Genomic DNA, 20,776 nt, shown 5'->3' on the forward strand with positions numbered 1-20,776 from the left:
TAAAAGATCATTTCAGTGTTGCAATGTAAAACTCGCATTTACATAAGAAGTCTCCTGAAAAGTAGTAGGTTAGAAATATAAACTAACATTGACTGGAAATACTCATACAGGGTTCATTGCCCATAGAAAATTTTGCAATTAGAAATGAATGTCTCCAATAAAATTAATTTTGAGTTATATTCTTTGAAATGTTTTCTTTAAACATGTCTCTGCGTGTTTCCATGTGATCATAGGTTATTTCCAACAATTAAAGGGCTTTGACTGCTTCATACATACACTGTAATCGTTTTTCAGGATGCTCTTGTTAATGCTACTAAATTTAGCAAACCTGGTATATCTTGTAGTTTTATGCATTCTAATAGTAATATTATAGCAGTGTAGTTCATAACGGAGCAGAATGAGGCACTAGCAGCAGACACATCACACATTGGTGTTACTGAACATGGAGATTTTATTACTATCAATACATCAGTATCTTGCATCCTGAGTAGTAATTTGTTTGTTAAAAGTGGGAATAATTTATCTAGTCCATGTGACTTTTATTCAGAAGCAACAGACAAACAAAAAAATCAGAGAAAATCAGACACTTTGTATCTAAAAGATTTTATTTTGGTGCAAAGGCAGTAGCTGTCAAAGTGTCACAGTTTAGAAAACAGCAGAAAATCTTTTCTTCTAATGCTGATTTACTGTATAGTTTCTCATTAAGGCTCTTGGTTCTTCTTCCACATACACACCAGTATATGTTCTTGTACAATAGTGCATTAGTACATGATTGCCTGTCTTAGTTTATTTGTTCAGTACTAAACCAGTGTCACTTGTTGGTTAAAAGTTGAGCTGATTGTGAACAGGTAAGAAGTACATGTTTCATGGTAACATGCCTCTCCAGGTGGGCAGGATAAAGCAATCATAGGCAGGTCAAAGAAGTGTATTACATGTACTTGAACATTTCCGGTGCTTAGTACATGACTAAAGGGAGAAGGGAGAAGTGTTAGTCACAGTCCCAGCACAGCAGCCTCAAATCGGTGAGGAAGGTTTAAAAGAGGCTCTCGACGTCACCCATTTCCACGACCACGGTCTTCAGCTGGGAGTAGTACTCGATTGTCACCTGGCCGTTCTCTCTGCCAAAGCCTGGAGAAGCACAGAACAGATCATGAGAGCACTGAATCACCAGACTGTCATTCAGTGAAGATAATCTGGGTCTCACAATGCAAGAATATGTATTACTATGAATGCATTTTTCTTGCAGGTGCAATGACCATTTTATTCTGACTATTTTAAAGCGACAGCGGCCCACCTGACATCTTGTATCCACCAAACGGCACTTCCACAGGGCTGATGTTGTAGTTGTTAATAAAACAGGTTCCTGCCTCCAGGTTCGCAGCTACACGATGGGCTCGAGAGATATCCCTGCGAGGGGAGGACACATTTATATACAAAATAGAACAACTTGGAATTTTCAATACGGAGTAAAGACGTTCGGAGGCTGGACTGGTACCGGCTGGGTGGGGCTGAGAGACGAGTGCGATCCCGTATGACATGAAAAAGTCCGCGGAGTGACTCTTTTCATACTTTGAGGGTCCCCACTGACCCCCTTCAAGTCATTACAGATAGTAAGGGAAAATGTATTTTACATAATATGGGCCCTTTAAAACTACTTGATATATAGTCTTGGCTTCCAAAAACACTTTATAAAAAATATGTAACTTTTGTTCCATGAGACACCTGACTGACTTTACTGTGGTAAGATATATAGATATATTGTATACAATATATTCTACTTGAACCCTTCAGTGTTTTGTGCCTGCATTTATTAAGTGGTTTAGAGCCATTTCCAGCACAGCCTTACATGCATTGTATGTCTGTTCCAGAAGGAACACTTTGAGAGGAATTCCCTCAAAGTGTTCCTGAGATATTGCGACAGATGGATGGATGACCCGAAAACAGAATACCTCCTGTCAAGGCAGTCAACATAGTGGAGGCATAAAGAGTTAATAATCTGTATCCAGTCTGATCAGGCAGAATACCGGCTTGATCCACCCCCTAGTCACAGAGAATGTTGTTGCATAATGAACTCGTCCTGGAACTTTCCACACCATGGAAAACCCTGGGGTGCAGCCAGCGGAATGCAGTGGCCTCATTATCTACGAGAGTGAACCTTTAGCACTGTGTAAACAGAGGTTGTGATAAACTGCTGAGTGATCATAAATTCAACTGCTCTGCTTTTCCTCAACTGACCTGGTGAAGACTCCAGAGGCCAATCCGAAGGTGGTGTTGTTGGCTCGCCTGAGTACTTCTTCCTCTGTGTCGAAAGGCATGACCGACATGACCGGCCCGAAAATCTCCTCCTTCACACAGGTCATATCATCTCTGCAGTTATCTGTGCCAGGAGAGAGACAGTGCTGGATGTAGTGTGGGGTTTATACTGGGCCACAAATGTGCAAAACAACTGATCAGAGTAGTGCTGCAGGAAAATAAATAGGACATAAGAGAATATCAAAGACCTACCAAGAACACAGGGTGACATGAAGTAGCCTCCTTTTAGTTTGGGGTCACTGGGGACAAAAGGTTCTCCTCCACAAAGAACTGTGGCGCCCTGGAAGAACAGAAAACGTCATTTAAAATCACTTTGTGGATAAACTCATCAAAAACCTCTTGCACACCTGTAAAAAAAAAACAAATTTTGTATGATCCAAACATGTACGAAAAGACCAAAAATGAACGGAAGCGGATTACGTGATCACTATAACCAAATTATTTAAACAGAATTTGTATAGAAACGATTCTGTTCCAAGCTTTATGATCCATATAAACGGTAGATCACTAAATCCGGTTTCCACTGCATTTTTCTATGTGATAGTAGACACTGAAATTACAGTCTGTGCGTGGCAAGCTGCACCCCTCTGTAAGTGTCGGGGGAAGCGGGGCATCATGATTTTGGCTCAACATTGTGACAGCGGTCAGCCATCATCAGCCCAACCCTAAAAGAACAAACACCTGCAGGCTGTATAGACAGTTTGTGGGTGTTTCTTGAGTTAACCGATTTCACTGGATCAGTGAAAGCAGAGCCATGATCAAAGTGGATGAGTAACACACCTGCTTCTTGGCCTCACTGACAAATCCCAGCACTTTCTCCAGCTGCGGCTTGCTGATAAGTGCTCCCATTCGAGTGCCATCCAGCAGAGGGTCACCCAGAGGGATGGCCTTGGTCCTTTTCACCACTTCCTCCAGGAACTTGGTCATAATCTCTCTTTGTACATAAACTCTGGTTCCATTGCAGCAAACCTGTATTTTCATTGGACAGAAATCTTAACCTGTAAGGGCTGACATAAAGGGTCGAGCTTGAGATCATGCATAATGGGGATCCATGATCTCCTCCTCACCTGTCCCTGTGTGAGGAAGTTTGCCATGAGCGCTCCCTTCACTGCATTCTCCAGCTCACAGTCTTTGAAAATAATGAGGGGAGATTTGCCTCCAAGCTCCAGAGTCACCTGCTTCACCGTCTTAGAAGACATTTCCATGACCTGAGAAACAAAGTATATTCTGTGTTATGACATACTAACATGTAGGCAGTTAAACCAAATTCCCAAAATCTAAGACTACATTTTACTTTTCTAAAATACCCCATGTTAATGCATTATGAAAATAATTTCAGGTAAACTGGTTAAAATACACTAACACTACGTTTCCCACAGAATTAATTCAATCCTTGGTGACAACGGGATTCACATGCAAGAAGGTCACTGTAATGCGCACAAGACTGAGTGACAGGTACACGGATAAGATCTCATGTCAAATGTAATTGATGGGAAACACTGTAGCACACTAATATGGTCAATTTAATAGAAGGGTGATTTAAAAGTCAGTTCACTTCAGATGCTGCCAACCTTTTTGCCTGTTGGCACGCTGCCGGTGAAGGAAACTTTGGCGACCATCGGGTGTTGGCAGAGCAAGGTGCCGGTCTCTGCTCCGCCTTGCACCACACAGAAAAGCCCATCAGGTACGCCTGCCTCTTTGTAGATTTCAGCCAGAATGACGGCCGTCACGGGAGTCATTGGAGAGGGCTTGAATACCATGGCGTTACCTGACAACACAGCACAAATTTAACACTGCAGGTCCCTTAATTACAGTTAAGGGACACAAGAAACGCGATGGATAAATAGGAAGAAATAATGGTTTCAAACTGGATAATCGTAATTCGTAACATGTACGTGCTTCGAAACTCACCACATGCCAAAGCAGGAGCAGACTTCCATGATGCGATCTGGAAGGGGTAATTCCACGCACCGATTCCCACGCACACGCCAAGGGGCTCCCGCCTGGTGTACGCAAACGCTCCCCCGGGAAGCTGGATGTGCTGGCCTGCAGAGAACAAGAAAACAATCCAATCATTATCTTTATATAACACTTTGGAGCAGTAGTTGGGAGTCTTCATGCACTCACCTGCAAGTGTACCAGCCAGACCAGCATAGTATTCAATGCACTGCCAGGCAACATCAATATCCACCAGTGCTTCAGTGATGGACTTGCCGTTGTTGATCACCTCCAGCTTTGCAATCTTCTCCCTTCTTTCCTGTTTTCATGGGATCATAATGGGAGTGTAAAAACAGAACTTATCTATACATGTGTATAGCTTTAAAATGATGTAATGATACTGATAGAGGTTGAAAACCTTCTTCACACACTCCTCTTTGTGCAAAAAATGTAGGGCAGGGGAGGAGGGGGCACTTTTAATGAATAACCCGTGTCTTATTGCACAGTTGCAACAGCCAACTCCAATCTGTGTTGCACAACACTGAAACCATGCAAAACCCCCACACAAGCTGTTCACCACCACACCCTGACAATACGCAACCACTCAAAATGTTGACCGTCTCACCCTGATAATACGGGCGGCCTCAAGCATCACCCGTGCCCTCTCCATGCCTGCCATCTTGCTCCACTTCAGGTAGGCAACGTGCGCACTCCTGATGGCCTCGTCCACCTCCTCAGCCCCGCAGGGCACCATCTGACACAAGACCCGGCCTGAAGAAAACACATCCACACACACAGGTCACAGACAGACACCGAAGACATAAAGAACTGTTGACGGGAAATTATTTTTTTGAAGCAGCTGATCGTGGATAATGATTACAACTGGAATGCTTAGATATAATTAGCCTACTCACATATAACTGTATCTAACGGTATCTGGCAATACCTCTATCATTGCAATTGTCATTACTGCTCTTCATATCAGTCAGACATTTTCTTTATACACTTTAAATATAGATACACCTCAACATGTATATTAGACACTGTCTTTTCTCATCAATGTTGCAAACACTGTAATTTTTTTGAAATGCTCTCTTACACGTGATATCAATTGCACTTCTGTCCATGTTAATCTGCAAATTCCGATTACACTACTGAAATTCTACACAGATTACAATTTGCATTAAACTACAATATATATATAAAACTACAATGTATAGAGGGATCTCGCTGTTTTTATTTCCCTGTTAAAGTTTATATTTGGTAGCTTGTGGTTAAGGGCAGAAGATGTTGCACCTTGTTATGCCCTATGAATCAAATTGTATTTTGTGAATATTGACAATACGAATACAATTTGATTCAGTGTTATTTTTTATGATAAATAAATAAATTCAATGCACCAGGGAGAGTTGATCCAGTTTCCTCAATCATTGTCCCTCAGTTTTAAAAAAAAAAACAAGATATTCTGCCACAGCACCACAGAAGAAGAAAGGGGGAGAGTCTCTCTTACATAACAGCATAACTTCCTCATGGTGGCTCCAGTGCACAGCCGTGCCACTACACCACAAGCCTGTGTACTGGGACATTAACATGATATTAACTAGTTCTCTGTTAACCAGGCTTTACGGTGTTGTTCTCACCCGTCGCAGGTTCGAACACGGGCTCAGTGTTTATCTCCTGTCTGGGTTTCACCCGCTTCCCACCCCAGAAGTTCAGGTGGTCTGTGACGGTCACGGTCCCCGTCGAGGCTCCGGGCATCATGTCGAGGACTGACTGGGACATGTTGGAATGGAGAGGACCTGCAGAAACAAAATGGAGACTGACGGGCAGGAGTTGTTGGAAAGGACTTTTCAGAATAATACGCAGGACACGTGCTCTCAGCTGCACAGACCGTTAGCTAAAGCATTTAAATAGCAGAGAAAATGCTCCGCTGGACGTCTTTCACACACAGAGACAGACAGAGACACACAGATACACACAGAGACAGACAGAGACACAGAGACAGCCTGACACCGCCACACTCACCGGTTGAGCTGCAGACTGAGGAGTGTGTGTGTGACCACAGCTCAAGTTATCGGACTCAGCCCTTTATATACGCAGCCCGAGCGGATCGATACTGTGTCTGGGTCGTTTAGTTTCCGTTGCAGGCTCGATGCTCACACCAGAACATCGATATCTAAACGGAGTCATTTAAGGTCAATATGGGTGATTTCACCACCAACTGTTCCACAGAAGTTCCTGCGCTCCCTTTCTAACCGAATTGATAGGAACTACTTGTCCTTCCGCCAATTGCAGTCACATAGGCGCTGTGACGCCCTGAGGCAAAATCAGAGTATCACATTCACTGCTGTAAATGATGATTTTTGATGTAAGGTTGAGCCACGGAGAAGGTGGGACATGTAACTGTCGGGCAACCACCTCCGGACATCCCCAGACTAAATTGTAGGGTACGATCACGGATGTGCACTTCGAGCTGAACATGTCCTTATTTATTTAGCTAACTTGGATAAATATCTTCTTGGCTTTTCAACAGTTTTTAATTGCTTTTATCATTTCGTCTCGTATTGAGGACTTTGTAACAGTGTTCTGAAAAGTGCTGTATAAATAAAGTTTATTATTATTATTACTACAATACAGTTTTACTGTTCATATTTTCTTTTACATTATACACAATTTGCCTTTTTGCTGCTCTAACACGATAAATGTACCCATGTCGGGACTGATAAAGGACTATCGTATCTTATCTTATTTTATTAAACGTTGACCTATGAGCAGGTAATAACGTCCACTTACCCATGACTCATTTGTTTTGACTGGCACCTGATAGATTACTAAAAAAAATGCAAGTGTCGACATTTATTTATTAACTTATTTATTTCAATGACAGTATTTATGTAAATGTAAAATAAAACAGCAAGTCAATGTGACTTGACGATTCCACTCCTCTTGATGTCTGAGAAGCTTTTCACACACATTTTCTGAACACATTGTACTGTGATTAGTGAATCCAGCCAGTGGTACATTCTGTGACTTCTTTACTTAGAACTTGTCCCATCAAGTGTGTTAGGGGGGGGGAGTGTCACTCTTCACCTCATGTGGATTCTCAGGGAGGCTGCAGAAAGGCCACTTGAGGTCCTCTCTGCACTAGATGAACTCAGGTTTGATATTGTGATTGGATATAACTATTGACAGCACTACACCGCCCCAAAATATGAGGACAAAACATCTGGATCGCCCGCTATTGGCTGGCTCCAATTTAGGTCAAACACCCGATAATAAAAATAATATTCTGTCCTGTGGGTGTTGGCACATGAATAGAACAGAAACAGAGTTAATCTTAAAAAAAACATGACAGGTACACATGTCCCCACATGTACTGGGGAAAGGCTTATACAGTAGAAAATAAAGAATTGTTTAATCGGGGTATAATCAGTGTTAATGATTGCTAAAAAACTATTTGTGGTCTCTAAAAGGGAGGCATGCAAGAAAAAGTTTGAGAACAAATGGGCTTAAATCAGCTGCACATTAATAAGGACAATAGCAATTACACAACACTTGATTATTACAGAGAACACAGAAATTCAGCTTTCATATGAAACATGTATATCTCAGATAGAAATTCATAAACAAATTAAAAGCACAACTAAAATTGAATCATAAAAATTTATTAACAATTACATATAATAATACTGGATGGATCAGATGTTACTATGCCAATTAATAATTAAAATCCCCCCAAAAATGTTGACGGGCATGTGCTGAATACAAGATAGACATTTTTAGAATTTGGTAATTAGTGTCGTTAAGAACAACTTTTCTTCCTCTAATTTCTAGGTGAGACAATCTTCAAGTTAAATAAACAACAAAATGAATGAAAACTCAAACAGAAGACAGTGATCACAGTAGCTGCAACAGATAATACGTTTGATCCAGCCTGAGCAGTTCCGCGTGTGCTCAGATGAGGGAGCTGTGACGACACACAGTTGCAGTGCGGGAGCAGAACAGAACCTTTCTGAGGATTAAGAAAACTTTGCTGCTTGAGGAGGAGGTCCCAGGAAACCACCGGCCTGTTTTGTTGCAGCTCTAGAGGGCGCAAGACCGAGCATCTTCTGAATGTTCTGGGTAAAAGACGGCAACACGAAAAGGTATTAGGTTTCCAGCCAAACGTTTGTGACATAAAGGTTAATCAGGCATGAAAATCACTGCAGGTGACCAGATACATTCAAAACAAAGCCTAGACAAGGGGTGATTATTCTTATCTTGAGTTTAAGACAATTTCAATTATAAATACAGTGATATTTGTTTTCTTATGCTTGTCATTAGTGAGGGTAATCAATATAAAAGTACTGAATATTTATTAAGATAAGTGCTTCATCGATAATCAATAGCCACACTAATGAAACACAAAAAAACACAACTGCCCAGGGACATACAGTAAACATAGTTCTTACGAGAACTTGCAGGTTTCGCGCGAACTGCAGTCATTTATGCTAAAAACACGGTGTAAATGACGCCGTTTCGAGACAAATTTGAATGTCGGGGCTTATGGACACTTGTACGACACCACAGGAGCCGTATGGAGTGATTTTATTAATTTGGTTCTATAGTTTTTTTCAGTTTGAAGAAGTGGTTGCCATTTACTTAATTTGTATTAGATTTGGCTGCAACGCTGTTTACCCCTGGAACTCCAAAAGTGTTTTGTGGACCCATCCCTCCATTGGCATAGTTGCGAGTAGATAATGAGTGAATTTAAATATTTTGGGTGAACTATCTCTTTAATTTTAAAACATAGACGTTACCTGTCTGATGGACATGGTGCAGAGGATGTAGAGGAAGATAAAGGAGCAGTCCGTGAAATCCTCGCCCAGGAGGTTACGATGTGACAGACCCTGGATGTAAGACAGCGGCACGAATGGCAGTTTGGCCACTACTCTTCCATCAAAGCTGAAAAAAAGCAAAGAAGTAGATTGTCAATATTAAGGTGTTTAAGTCAATATGTTTAAGTTAATATTAAGTCAATTATTTCAGTGTGAGTGCCTGTGTTGGTGTGTGAGTGTGTGTCAGCGGGAGAGAGAGAGAGAGAGAAAGAGAGGGAGCAGAGTCAGGATGGGCTGATTTAATGAATGAATGCGCAGCTATGAAGACATTTTTTTTACTGATTTAAGAATAGTAATCGATCATTATGTGGTGATCCATTTCAAACTAATTTACGTTTAAACTGTAGCGGGTCAGAGATGTCTGCTTAGTTGGTGTCAGTGAGTGTGTGTGTTTGCAAGTCAACGCAAGTGAGAGACAGAGAGAGAAAAGTGAGCAGAGGAGTCAGTGAGCAATGTAATATCGTCCTCATCTTAAAAAACACTGTTACCTTTCCCTCAAGCTCCGGGACTTTCATACAGAAGCTACTCAATGTGGTTATAGTTATCAACCAGTTATAGTGAACAATTTGGCCCGTGACAAACGTTATCACTATAAGCGGTTTCCTCTGTATCATGATGCAAACAAGAAATAAACCAAGGCATTCCTGGAGAGGCTAATGCCTGGAAAAGATTGTAAAAAAAAAAAGGTGTGTCACTCTGAAGGCCAATGTGCCGCGATGCGTAGGTGCAGTTTTTTAACATTGCATCAATTTGTATCACCTCTGAACCAAACAGCACCTTGTGGGATTTATCACACACATATTTTCAAACAGATCCTTCGCCATTCTACAATGATAATACATTGACCTGATGTAAGTGTGTGTTGGACTTACATGGAGTTGAACATGCCCATCAAAGCCGTAAAGCAGAAGCCGATGGCGAACATGGACTTCATGCGTACCTACATACAAACAAACAAAGATTAAACATATAAATTAAGCAAAAGAAAAGAGATTGTTTAACCCTTACATACCAGAAAATTAAGGAAACACTTCAGACACACATCAGATCTTGATTAACAAATTATACAAGTGGAAGATCTTTAGTCATGTAAATTGTATAATTTGTTGAGAACAAAATGATGTGACAACAGTCAATAGAAACCATCAACCCATGAAAGACCGGATTCAAAACCACACTGAAAATCAAATTAAAAATGTGAAATCACAGGCTGATCTAACTTGCGTGAATTTCATAATGTGACCCAGTACTGTGTATGGCCCCCCCGTGCCTGTATGCACTCCAGGTAAATGGTCTGTATATATAAATATATATATAGTGCTTTTCTAGTGTTGATGACCATTTAGAGCACTTTACAGAACAGTTTTACATACATTCACACACACACACACACACACATTCATACAGTGCATCTATGTGCAGCACTTATCTCTGTGAAAAGTATCTTGCCTAAGGACACTTCGGCATTCGGAATGGGGAAGACTGGGGTCGCACCGTCAAGACCTTCTGATTAGAGGACCACTCTAACCCCTGAGCCACAGCCTGTGCGACCCTCCAAGGATATGCCTCCCCAGACTATAACTGACCCACCGCCAAACACGTCATGCTGATTGATGTTACAAGCAGCAGTGTTCACCACAGCTTCTCCAGACTCTTTCACGTCTGTCATGTACTCAAAATGTGAGCGTGCTCTCCATCTGTGAAGGCAGGCCAGTGGTGGACCACCAATTCTGGTGTTCTCACAGTGAATGCCAATCGAGCTGCATGGTTCTGGGCTGTGGCTGAGTCCCACTAGGGCGTCGCCCTTCATGCCGTCCTCATGAGTCTATTTCTGACATTTCGTCAGAAACATACCTCGTAAACTGCTGGAGGTCATTTGTAGGCTCTGGCAGTGCTCCTCCTGTTCCTCCTCACACAAAGGAGCAGATACCTGCTGCTGGGTTGATGCCCTTCTACGGCCACCATCCAGCTCTCTCCTTGTGTAACGGCCGGTCTCCTGCAGTATCTCCTCCATGCTCTTGAGACATTCTGGGAGACACAGCAAAACCTTCTTGTGACCACGTATGGGTGTGTCATCCTGGAGAACTGGACCCACCTGTGCAGCCTGATTGGGCTGCAGGTACAGCCTCAGAAATGCCCAGTAGTGACAAGGACACTAGCAGAAGTCAACACTAGAGAGGAGTCATTCAGGATGCAGAAGGAGAGAGCAGCTGTCTGTGGCCACCACCAAAACCATTCCCTTAATGGAAGTTGTCTTGCTTTTGCTTCTCCATTGCACCTGTTGTCACTTTCATGTGCACCAAAGCAGGTGAAACTGATTCACAATCACTTGTGCTTCCTAAATGGACAGATTGATGTCCCTGAAGTTTAATTGACTTGGTGTTATACTGTGACGATTAAGTGTTACCTTAATTTTTTTGAGCAGTATATTTGACTCACCATGGAAAGGTCTCTGTTGTTGTTCTTCAGTTTCTCTTCTTGTCTCTCTGTAAAATGTTCAGAAGCAAAAGGTCAGAGGTAACACAGTCACTTTGTTCATAAAATGTTTAGGTCTTCCTCTTCACTTTATCTGCATCTTCTAAAAAATTGTTTTTACAATGCCTTCACTGGGTTCTTACCAATCTTCTTCTTCTGTTGACGTCCTGCAGATTCTGTGATGGTTTCCTTTTTCTTCTCAACTACCATGAAACAGGTAACACAGAAAACAATAAACACTAAAATCCCAATAGCATGATGCTCACACTCATTATGTCTCACTTACGTTTTTTGCTTTGTTTTTCCACTTCAGCCTTTAGCCTCTTGTACTTTTCAGTGCGATAAACTAAAACCCATGTAATTCCTGCAGAAAGAATCAGAAGAGGTCTGTTAGTTAAAATGGCACAACTCCTAATGGACCTCTGACACTAGGGTGTGACACGGGGTCAGGTGATACACACTGAGAGATGACTTAAATTTGTCAACTGTGAATTTTTTGTTCCTGTCACAAAATTTGTCAGATTAGTTTATTTACTGAATTAGTATTACAATCCCATTAAAATCAAATAAGATATGAATATACTTTTATTATTTAATCAAGAAGCCAGTTTTTCTGATTTCCCAGAGAATATAATATATCATCAAATGTATTCAAATCTATACATTATTGTTTTTAGGGTGAATTCAGGTAATCTGGGACAATGAGTTTTGGTGGGACACCTAAGCTCCAGCCTGTTTATTTACTTTTCTAACTAAATCTAGTCAACAGGACTTTTACTATTAGTTAGCATGGATATCATGTGACTGAAATCAAATGACTTCATGGTGTCTATGTCACATAAAGGGGCAGGGCACTTTGTCAAGCATGATTCATAATGTGGGACAGCATGCTTTGGGTAATATGGGACGGGGACAGTCATTTAAGTTCTTTCTGAAGACTTCCTAATTTAAAAAAAAAAAAAAGATAAGATATGTAGCATATGATGTGCAGTTATCAGACAAGAGTTAATGGTAAATACAGTCCCTGCCTGTTTAAACTGATAACTAGCACATCATCAGTTTGCTCTCTAGGACAGAGATGATCCAAAAAGCACAGAAGAGTCTGTTCTGCATAATATGTTTATCTAATGTGTAAAACAGACAGTCAAAGATAGAACAGTCAAAATTGCAAAAAATGTCCCAGATTACACAAATTCACCATATATATATATATTGTTGTTTATAACTTTATAGAAATAACAAACACTATCTTTGTGCAACACAAACACCCCAATAGATAGATAGAATTTCATTTAAGTATTTGCCATTGGCCGGATTAATTTAAAATGTACAAAAATGTAACAAGTCCTATTTTGGAAAATCTAATAAAATGGATATGTGTAGAGGTGGTAATATTTAGTTTAATAATCATTTTTATTTCTATTCCCTTCTGTATATAACGTTACAACGAACTTCTTGCTAAAGATTATTGTGAAAAGTTTAGCGGAAGTTGGATTGCTGGTTCCGTTTGACTTGAGCATTAGCTTGGTTGGCTAAATTCGCTAGCTAGCTTGGCAACTAGCGTCTGATAATGGACCAAATGAAAAATAATGAATATATTTGTTGATAACACTGACAGTGTTGTATCGCCATGCGAATGAAGAATGGAGCAGAGCTGTGATTCAGCAGTGAGTTTGTTGAACAGCTTGTCGACCTGTCAGCAGGATTTCACTTACCTTCGGCTAACAGCGCCGTACACACCGAGATGAACACGATCAGGATAGTATCTGCAAACATGGTGCTCATGTCGACGTTACCCTGCTGATGCGACCGCAGAAATAGGACAGATAAACTGTGGTTTCCTGATTAGAAATGAGCCTGTGAGCGCATCACACCAGCCCGAGTCTAAAACTATGTCAGCATTAGTGACGAGGTCAGACTGGGGAGAGAAGCACTTCCGGTTCACCGTCTCCTCAACATGATCATTACCCAGGCCACACAGCTTCACTATGAATACGAAATACAGGTGAAGAAAGAGTGACAACAATGGAAAGGTGTTATACTCAATATTTACAGAATGCACTGCTCATGTCATAGATACTGATGATTAAATAAAAATGTGTTTAACATATTAAACAACAAACTCCCTCTGTGGGTCACGCAAGGCACCTCAGTGTCCTCATTCAAAAGATTTCAAAATGGCTTTTAACTAGACTTTTTGTCTATTGCTTTTTTAAATTATTATTATTGTTATATAGCTTTAAACCAAGCTCTCCATTGTATTTTGCACTAAGTTGTTTAAATGTGTGATTGTACTGCATGTATTTTCTGTTTTGTTTTTGTTTGTTACAGCTAAAAGCTGAAAGGGATCTATTGGCAGAAATTGAATGTAAAATAATCCTAGTGATGTCTTATGTGTGTATTTCATCTAAATTGTTGTTTTCTTTACCTGAGAATGGGCCATTTATCTAAATAATTTATATTTACATCCGGAGCAGATCCTGTCTAGGCCTCCATGTAATTTTTTTTACAGTAGCCCAGACTGGACAAACTAAAGACCTTTTGAGTTTTTATGACAACTGAAGGTGTCGACGGGTTCATGGGCATTCAGCTGCTACATGCAACTTCACCACTAGTTATCACTAAACTCTACACACTGAGCCTTTAAGCACTTTGTCAAAAGGTTTTTGAGAGGTCCTACATAAATAAAGTTTATTATTATTAGATTATGATTATTATGATAACTATTGTTGTTGTTGTTGTCATTATTTTAAATGCAGAAATAATGATGCAAACAAAAACAATATTAAATTAAATTAAAATAAGAGCTGTTTTTGGCCGATTCCCTGTTTTAGTGTAACCAAAAGAACATCGGTGTAAACCATCATCATACTTTCCCTCCTCTGTCGTCATGGTGGCGTCTCCTCGTCATCACCATCTTCATCATCATCATCATCATATGGGAGGAGCAGCTGGCAGCGGACGGACTGGCCGGTGTGTCAGAGTTGGGCCGCATCGCTCCGTGGCTGCAGATGAAGCATGGCAGGCGACAGCGACACAAAGCCAGGTGACAAAGCCCGCAATGAGAGCTCCAACCGGCAGCCTTTCCTCATCGGGGTGGCCGGAGGCACAGCCAGCGGCAAGGTGGGTATTTATATCACCATGTTTTTGTTTACTTTTTAAAAATTTGTATCTCCTGGTATTAATATTGGGTTGTTTGTTTTCTGTGACACAGACAGGGGGGTTGATATAGTTTGATTTATGGAATTTACAGACAACGTGCGTTGGAAGCCTATTTATCATGTTTCATCAGATTGTGTTGATCAGTGTGGAGTCTGTGTAGACCATCCCTATATACTGCATGCCAATACAGGGTATAGTGTATTGTCAAAATATGCCTTCACTTGTATGGTTGATAAAGAAGTTTGATATATGTGACTCTGACTCAAACACTCCTCATCTCATTATTATGTTTTCACATTTTTAAACTCGAGGGGGTTTAAATGGAGACAAAGGATTAGGCTTAAAGGACAACTGTGATTTGAGTTAATTGTATCAGCTGTGCAGGGTCTGCCTGTGAAAATAAGAGACCGCAAATAAAACACTTCAGGCTAAAACCTGGCTGTTGTGTCAGGATGATGCCATGCTGTCTGCAGGGAATATGTTTAAGGATCTCTCTGTGACACTGATATATCCTCTGTTGCTGTTTCTTTGTTTGGCCAAATATCTGCTTCATCATTCTCTGCTCTGGTGCCTTGTTGTAAAGGTTTCATTCCCTTTTTTTTTGTTGCAAAGCTGCTTTGCAGAGTAGATTCTCAGTATTCACAACTCAATACAAAATTAAAAACTTTAACTCTAATTCAATTTAATTTCATTTGTATAGTGCCAAATCACAACATGTATGATCCCAAGGCACTTCACGTAACAAGGTGAAGAACTTACAATATTATAGAGAAACCAAACTGTTCCCACAACAAGCAAACAATTGGTAACTGGAGAGGAAAAACTCTGTCATTAACTGGAACAAACCTCTAGCAGAACTACAGTCAATGTGGGTGGCCATAAGCGCAACAATAAGCGTGATATTCATAGATGTAATGATGTTAGCAGCACCAGTTGTTAATAATAATAATAATAATAATAATAATAATAATAATAATAATAATAAAGTGGTGTCAGATATGGCAGCTCTGGAGTCACATATTTGGTCAGTGAACTGTCAAAGAGGCAGTTGTGGTTCAAGTTGACTTGGTTCTAGGCTCCATTGTTTGACATTTTTGGCAAAGTGAAGTTAGTTAAAAGTATATCCATGATTTTGTTATTTAAGTAGCCTGTTTTCTTTACATTGGTTTTGTAGCTGACAGTTAGTTGGATAAATGAACCAAACTTAATCCTGTGGTTCAGCAGACAGTTGTTGGTGGGTTTGACTTCCTGGTATTTTTTTCTGTTTTCTCCTACTCGAATAACTGCTCACAGAACCACCTGCTCTCCCTCACATGTTTTCTGAAAGGGGAGTAGACTGAAATCTTAGTGTCTGCCAGTTTCACATGTGATGCAAACAAATGTGCATCCTTTGAAATCGACAATTATTTTGATTAAGTCATGAAACTTCAAGGCCACAACAATGTGAGTGAACTATGCCAAGTGGAGATGAAAGTTTTTCTGTTGCTTGAAATGTGTTGGTTTGACATACATCTGCCTCTGCTCTGAAAGTAGAAGGATGCTGTAAATCAGAAAAGACGTGCCATACATTATCATAGTGCTTGTTTTGTTTTTCTTGTATGGTCAGTCTTCGGTGTGTAGCAAAATCATGGAGATGCTGGGGCAGAATGAGATTGACCACCACCAGAGGCAAGTGGCCATCCTCAGCCAGGACAGCTTCTACAGGGTCCTCACCCCAGAGCAGAAGGCCAAAGCACTAAAGGGCCAGTTCAACTTCGACCACCCAGGTACGTTGGTATTACTCACTGAAATACCATAGTGTTTATTGTGACAGCAGGGTCATCTACGATGGGAATCTGCTGGCCTGAATCATGTGTGCCTTAACCAGCTGTCTGATGATAATTCATCCTGCTGGAGCAGGACTTCCCAAACTTTTCAACCCCTGACCCCCAAAGTAAAGGTGCCAGAGAATTTGGACCCCCATTATCCCAGCAGGTGGTTGAAGCATACAAAGAAAATCATCGGGAAATTACGGGTTTGTACTCTTTCCTTTTAGATGCATTCGACAACGACCTCATAATCACAACTCTGTGGGACATCAAGGAGGGGAAAACCGTACACATCCCCGTTTATGACTTTGTTTCCCATTCCAGGTGAGTGACTCTTTGAATGAGTCTGTCCATGCAAGGACAACATTAGAGTGTATTTGAATGTTTCCACCTATGAGCTATAAAACAAGTCTCTGATGCATCATAATGCAGCAGCAACATTCACTTTAAAAGCAGACATGATGATAATTACTGTCATTTTATGCAAATGTTTTTTTTATTATCATAGTGAAATGAATGGAAACCAAAGGCTGCCTGGAACATAGGAAAATACATTTAAAAATGTGAAATGCAGCGTGTTTACTGAATTTTACAGCTCCTCTATTAACAATGCATCCTGGCAGGCTTGCCTACAGACCGCTGCTAGCAGCCTGAGGCAGTGTGCTTTTGATTTATATGTAAAATAATGATGAGCCTCCAAGCGTTTCAATTTCGATTTGATGAATGGCAAATGTCATTGTGCTGTACAATTATTGCAATAGTACAGAAGGAAAGCAGGAAAACATGTCCTGAGCATTTACCTGGTAGTTTGATCCACCTGCATCAGCATAGATGTTATTTATATATATTATAGGTTTGTTACTTTAGTAACTGCAAGCAATAGCATTGGTTTATTTAAGATTTCAACACTGTTATTACAATGACATCCCCGGCAAAACTTTTTGTCGCGTCCTTTTGCATCGTCGACTACTGATGACGTAACAGCTTCTTGAAGCGCTGTCCCAATTGTCTCTTGTGATCAGCAAATGTTACATAGGCAAGCTCAAAGTGTTTTTATACTGAATGTGTTTGGTATGGCAGGAAGGAGGAGACAGTGAAGGTTTACCCTGCTGATGTGGTGCTGTTTGAGGGTATCCTGATGTTCTACTCGCAGGAGATTCGAGACCTTTTCCAAATGAAGCTGTTTGTGGACACTGATGCAGACACACGTTTGTCTCGCAGGGGTAAGACACAAACTCGACGAGACCACTCCCATTGATTCTAAACACAAAAGGCTCTGAAAGAGATGCTAACCGCAAGCAAAGTGTGACATTTAGGGAAATACACTTCTTTCACTTTCTTGTTGAGGATTGATACCACCCTTGTGACTGTATTCTAAATGTGAAGTTGCAACCTACAGCTAGTTAGCTTAGCACATTGAGTGGAAACAGCCAATTTAGGTCTGTCCAGGGGGTAACAAAGTTTGTCTACCAGCAACTCTAAAGCTCACTGACAGATATGACCTCATATTTGTGTTGTATTATTCAAAGAATGGATGGCTTTACAGGGGTGACGTGTTGCTAGGCTGGGAATACTTATTGAGTGGGCCCCAACATGATAACTTTGCAAGCACATAAACCCCTGTTGAACCATGGGTGCAGTTTTTATACAAATTAAACAAACAGGATATTAAAAAATTGGTTAGCTTTGGAGGTACTGGTAAGTAGACATATTGTTCTTACCTTTGGACAAAGCCAGGCCAGATTTGCAGTCTTTATGCTAAGCTAACCATCATCTTGCTGTAACCTCATATTTGCCTAACACATTTGAGTGGTATCATAGTTCCAAAACTACTACTATAACCTTTTTTGTCTCATTTTCAGTGCTGCGAGATATTAGTGAACGTGGTCGGGACCTGGAGAGCGTTCTTGCACAGTACATCAACCTTGTCAAGCCCGCGTTCGAGGAGTTCTGTCTGCCGGTGGGCACATATTCTACCAGTACTACTACTCAAATCAAGTTTTCAAGATTGTGAAGATGAACTCGCAGTCAAACCTCTTTTTTCCCCTTTCTTGTTGATACTATATAGACAAAGAAATACGCAGATGTTATCATTCCAAGAGGAGCTGATAATAATGGTGAGTATTTGTGCTTCTTTAACTTGAGATTCTTCAAGTGTGAGAGCATTAGAGATGATATTATTGACGCCAAATGTTTCAGACGCTATAGTCTCAACAGTGTTATCATGAAGGACACAGCTGTTTGTTGTTAACCTTCAGGCTAGGAACTGCTGTGCTCTCAAAACTAAGGAAGGAAAAGCTTCTGCTGTTGGGAGAACAAAACAGCTCTGTGTGTTGACTGGAGAAAGGAACATCCAAAACAAACTGCTGTGTGTTGAAGTAGGATACTCTGACCTATCCCCAGTATGTGCCTCTCCTGCAGTAGCATTATATTTGAGCCATTGATTAGATGGTTAGACATCTTTAAATGTTTAGTGTTTACGATTTAGGTGAAAGGGATCTATTGGCAGAAATTGAATATTAAATAATCCTAGTGATGTTTCCACCAGTTTGTTTCATCTAAACTGTACAAATTGCTGTTTTCTTTACCCTTTATATTTACATCCGGAGCAGGTCCTCCCCATGGAGGCCACCATGTTTTTGTTTTTTTTACCGTAGTCCAATTGGACAAACTAAACATCTTTTAAGTTTTTATGACTTTTTTATGATTTTAATGTTTGAAAGGGGAGGGTGAGGGGAGTGGTATTCAGCTGAAACATGAAACTTTACCACTAGATGTCACTAGATTCTACACTGAACCTTGACGGTTTCTGAACATGTCTTCAGAAATGTACTTTGGGGCTTTTTATCAATAGATTACTGGCTATTTATCTCCACAATGATGCTTTTAATTGTAAAAGTTATACACTGGAGACTAACCCTGACCACACATCTGTTTATCTCTCAATACAGTTGCTATAAATCTCATAGTGCAACACATCCAGGATATTCTAAATGATGGTTTGACCAAGCGGCTGAGCGGGTGGTTTAATGGTTACGGAACAACGAAGAGTCAACCAAACATGGAGTCCAGCAGTCGGCCTCACTGAGCACAGCGCTGTGCAGAGAGGAGGAAAAGTTTCACCTGCACGTGGCGAGTGTGCTCTTCATTGTGGCCAACAACACAGGAGTTACTGCCAGGACACCAGAAGGCCTGCTTTTGATATGATTCTGCTCGGATTGAGGAAGGACATCATTTTCCCCTGGTGGTTCTGATGTAAAGCAGTTGTATTCAGTTTAGTTTGTCTCTTTACTTATTCTATGAGATATGAGGGAGAAATCCACAGGGGCTCATTTATAATTTAATTTAAAACTGCCGCTTGCCTTTACCACTGCGCTGGAACAGAGACACTCAAGAAGCTGCTATTGTGTCAAAAAATAAAAATCCTAGCACTTGACAGCCTTTAACCACACCATAGATGCGGTGTAGCAACATGTTAAACGGCAGGGCCTTAGCTTATCTCACTCAGTTAAAAGATCACTGTGTGACCGGACTGATTTTCTTTATTGATGCAACTTTTTTTTTTTTTTCAAAGCTCCATTATAAAGCATATTTTGACTTCTAGATTTTGAACTTATGTACTAATAGGTAAAGGCTTCAGGTGTGTGTCATGTGGCCCCCGAGCTGTACTTGTTTTGTCATGTGTAAAAACGACTTATTAGACAAATTAAACAACCGGTTTGCACCTCAAGTCATCTGATGTGACATCCTCTCCAAAGATAATTTTTCATTCTGTCCTTGTGGACTAATTGATTTGTACCTGAATGCAGTATTGACGTCACTGTAACTCATTTATTAAGATGTTGATGTAACTCAGAACAGTTGATTAAATTGTTATTGAATTACAACAACAAAAATAATTCTTTGATTTACTTACACTTGAATCAGCAGATGCAGGTTTGTTAGTAGAATTCAAATGAAGATGCATTCAGCTGTAAGTACAAGACACCCAGTGTTTGTGTTCTGTAAATGTTCTTCAATGGCTTTCTCCTGTATACATATTTCTAATGATAAAGTTTTCAGGTACTCTTTATTTGCTTGAGTTGACATGTCACTGAGTCTTTTATTTGATATTTGTATGACTTACATATTGATTTCTGGTTGTAATCATAATCTGATTCAGGTAACTCATCTGTCTCCCGTTTAAATCTAGTGTAGCAGTGG

The 20,776-nt window shown here is 40.5% G+C and overlaps 3 protein-coding genes across 4 annotated transcripts; 1 reads left to right on the plus strand and 2 right to left on the minus strand.

Moving 5' to 3' along the window:
* Positions 1–587: 587 nt before the first annotated feature.
* Positions 588–6,507, minus strand: aldh9a1a.1 (aldehyde dehydrogenase 9 family, member A1a, tandem duplicate 1). Of its 2 annotated transcripts, none has more exons than XM_035177128.2 (12): positions 6,277–6,507; positions 5,892–6,050; positions 4,877–5,022; positions 4,441–4,570; positions 4,225–4,359; positions 3,885–4,081; positions 3,381–3,521; positions 3,094–3,282; positions 2,506–2,593; positions 2,236–2,377; positions 1,295–1,407; positions 588–1,128 (listed from the first exon to the last, which is right to left on the minus strand). In XM_035177128.2, exons 2-12 carry the CDS (start codon positions 6,031–6,033, stop codon positions 1,034–1,036), a joined length of 1,518 nt encoding a protein of 505 aa, XP_035033019.1. In that variant the 5' UTR covers positions 6,034–6,050; positions 6,277–6,507; the 3' UTR covers positions 588–1,033. The 2 variants fall into 2 exon arrangements, with proteins under 2 accessions (XP_035033019.1, XP_035033022.1); XM_035177131.2 differs by having other exon boundaries at positions 5,892–6,070.
* A 1,393-nt stretch (positions 6,508–7,900) lies between these two features.
* On the minus strand, positions 7,901–13,540 carry tmco1 (transmembrane and coiled-coil domains 1). Its single transcript, XM_035175922.2, has 7 exons — positions 13,319–13,540; positions 11,890–11,967; positions 11,747–11,806; positions 11,568–11,614; positions 10,001–10,068; positions 9,051–9,195; positions 7,901–8,369 (listed from the first exon to the last, which is right to left on the minus strand). The coding sequence occupies exons 1-7, from the start codon at positions 13,386–13,388 to the stop codon at positions 8,271–8,273; spliced, it is 567 nt and encodes a 188-aa protein (XP_035031813.1). The 5' UTR covers positions 13,389–13,540; the 3' UTR covers positions 7,901–8,270.
* A 967-nt stretch (positions 13,541–14,507) lies between these two features.
* Positions 14,508–20,664, plus strand: uck2a (uridine-cytidine kinase 2a). The gene is made up of 7 exons (XM_035175921.2): positions 14,508–14,726; positions 16,372–16,531; positions 16,801–16,897; positions 17,654–17,796; positions 18,436–18,533; positions 18,642–18,690; positions 19,525–20,664. The coding sequence occupies exons 1-7, from the start codon at positions 14,622–14,624 to the stop codon at positions 19,659–19,661; spliced, it is 789 nt and encodes a 262-aa protein (XP_035031812.1). The 5' UTR covers positions 14,508–14,621; the 3' UTR covers positions 19,662–20,664.
* Positions 20,665–20,776: the final 112 nt, after the last annotated feature.

The sequence above is a fragment of the Hippoglossus stenolepis genome, chromosome 14 (assembly GCF_022539355.2).
Source record: "Hippoglossus stenolepis isolate QCI-W04-F060 chromosome 14, HSTE1.2, whole genome shotgun sequence".
NCBI lineage: Eukaryota > Metazoa > Chordata > Actinopteri > Pleuronectiformes > Pleuronectidae > Hippoglossus > Hippoglossus stenolepis.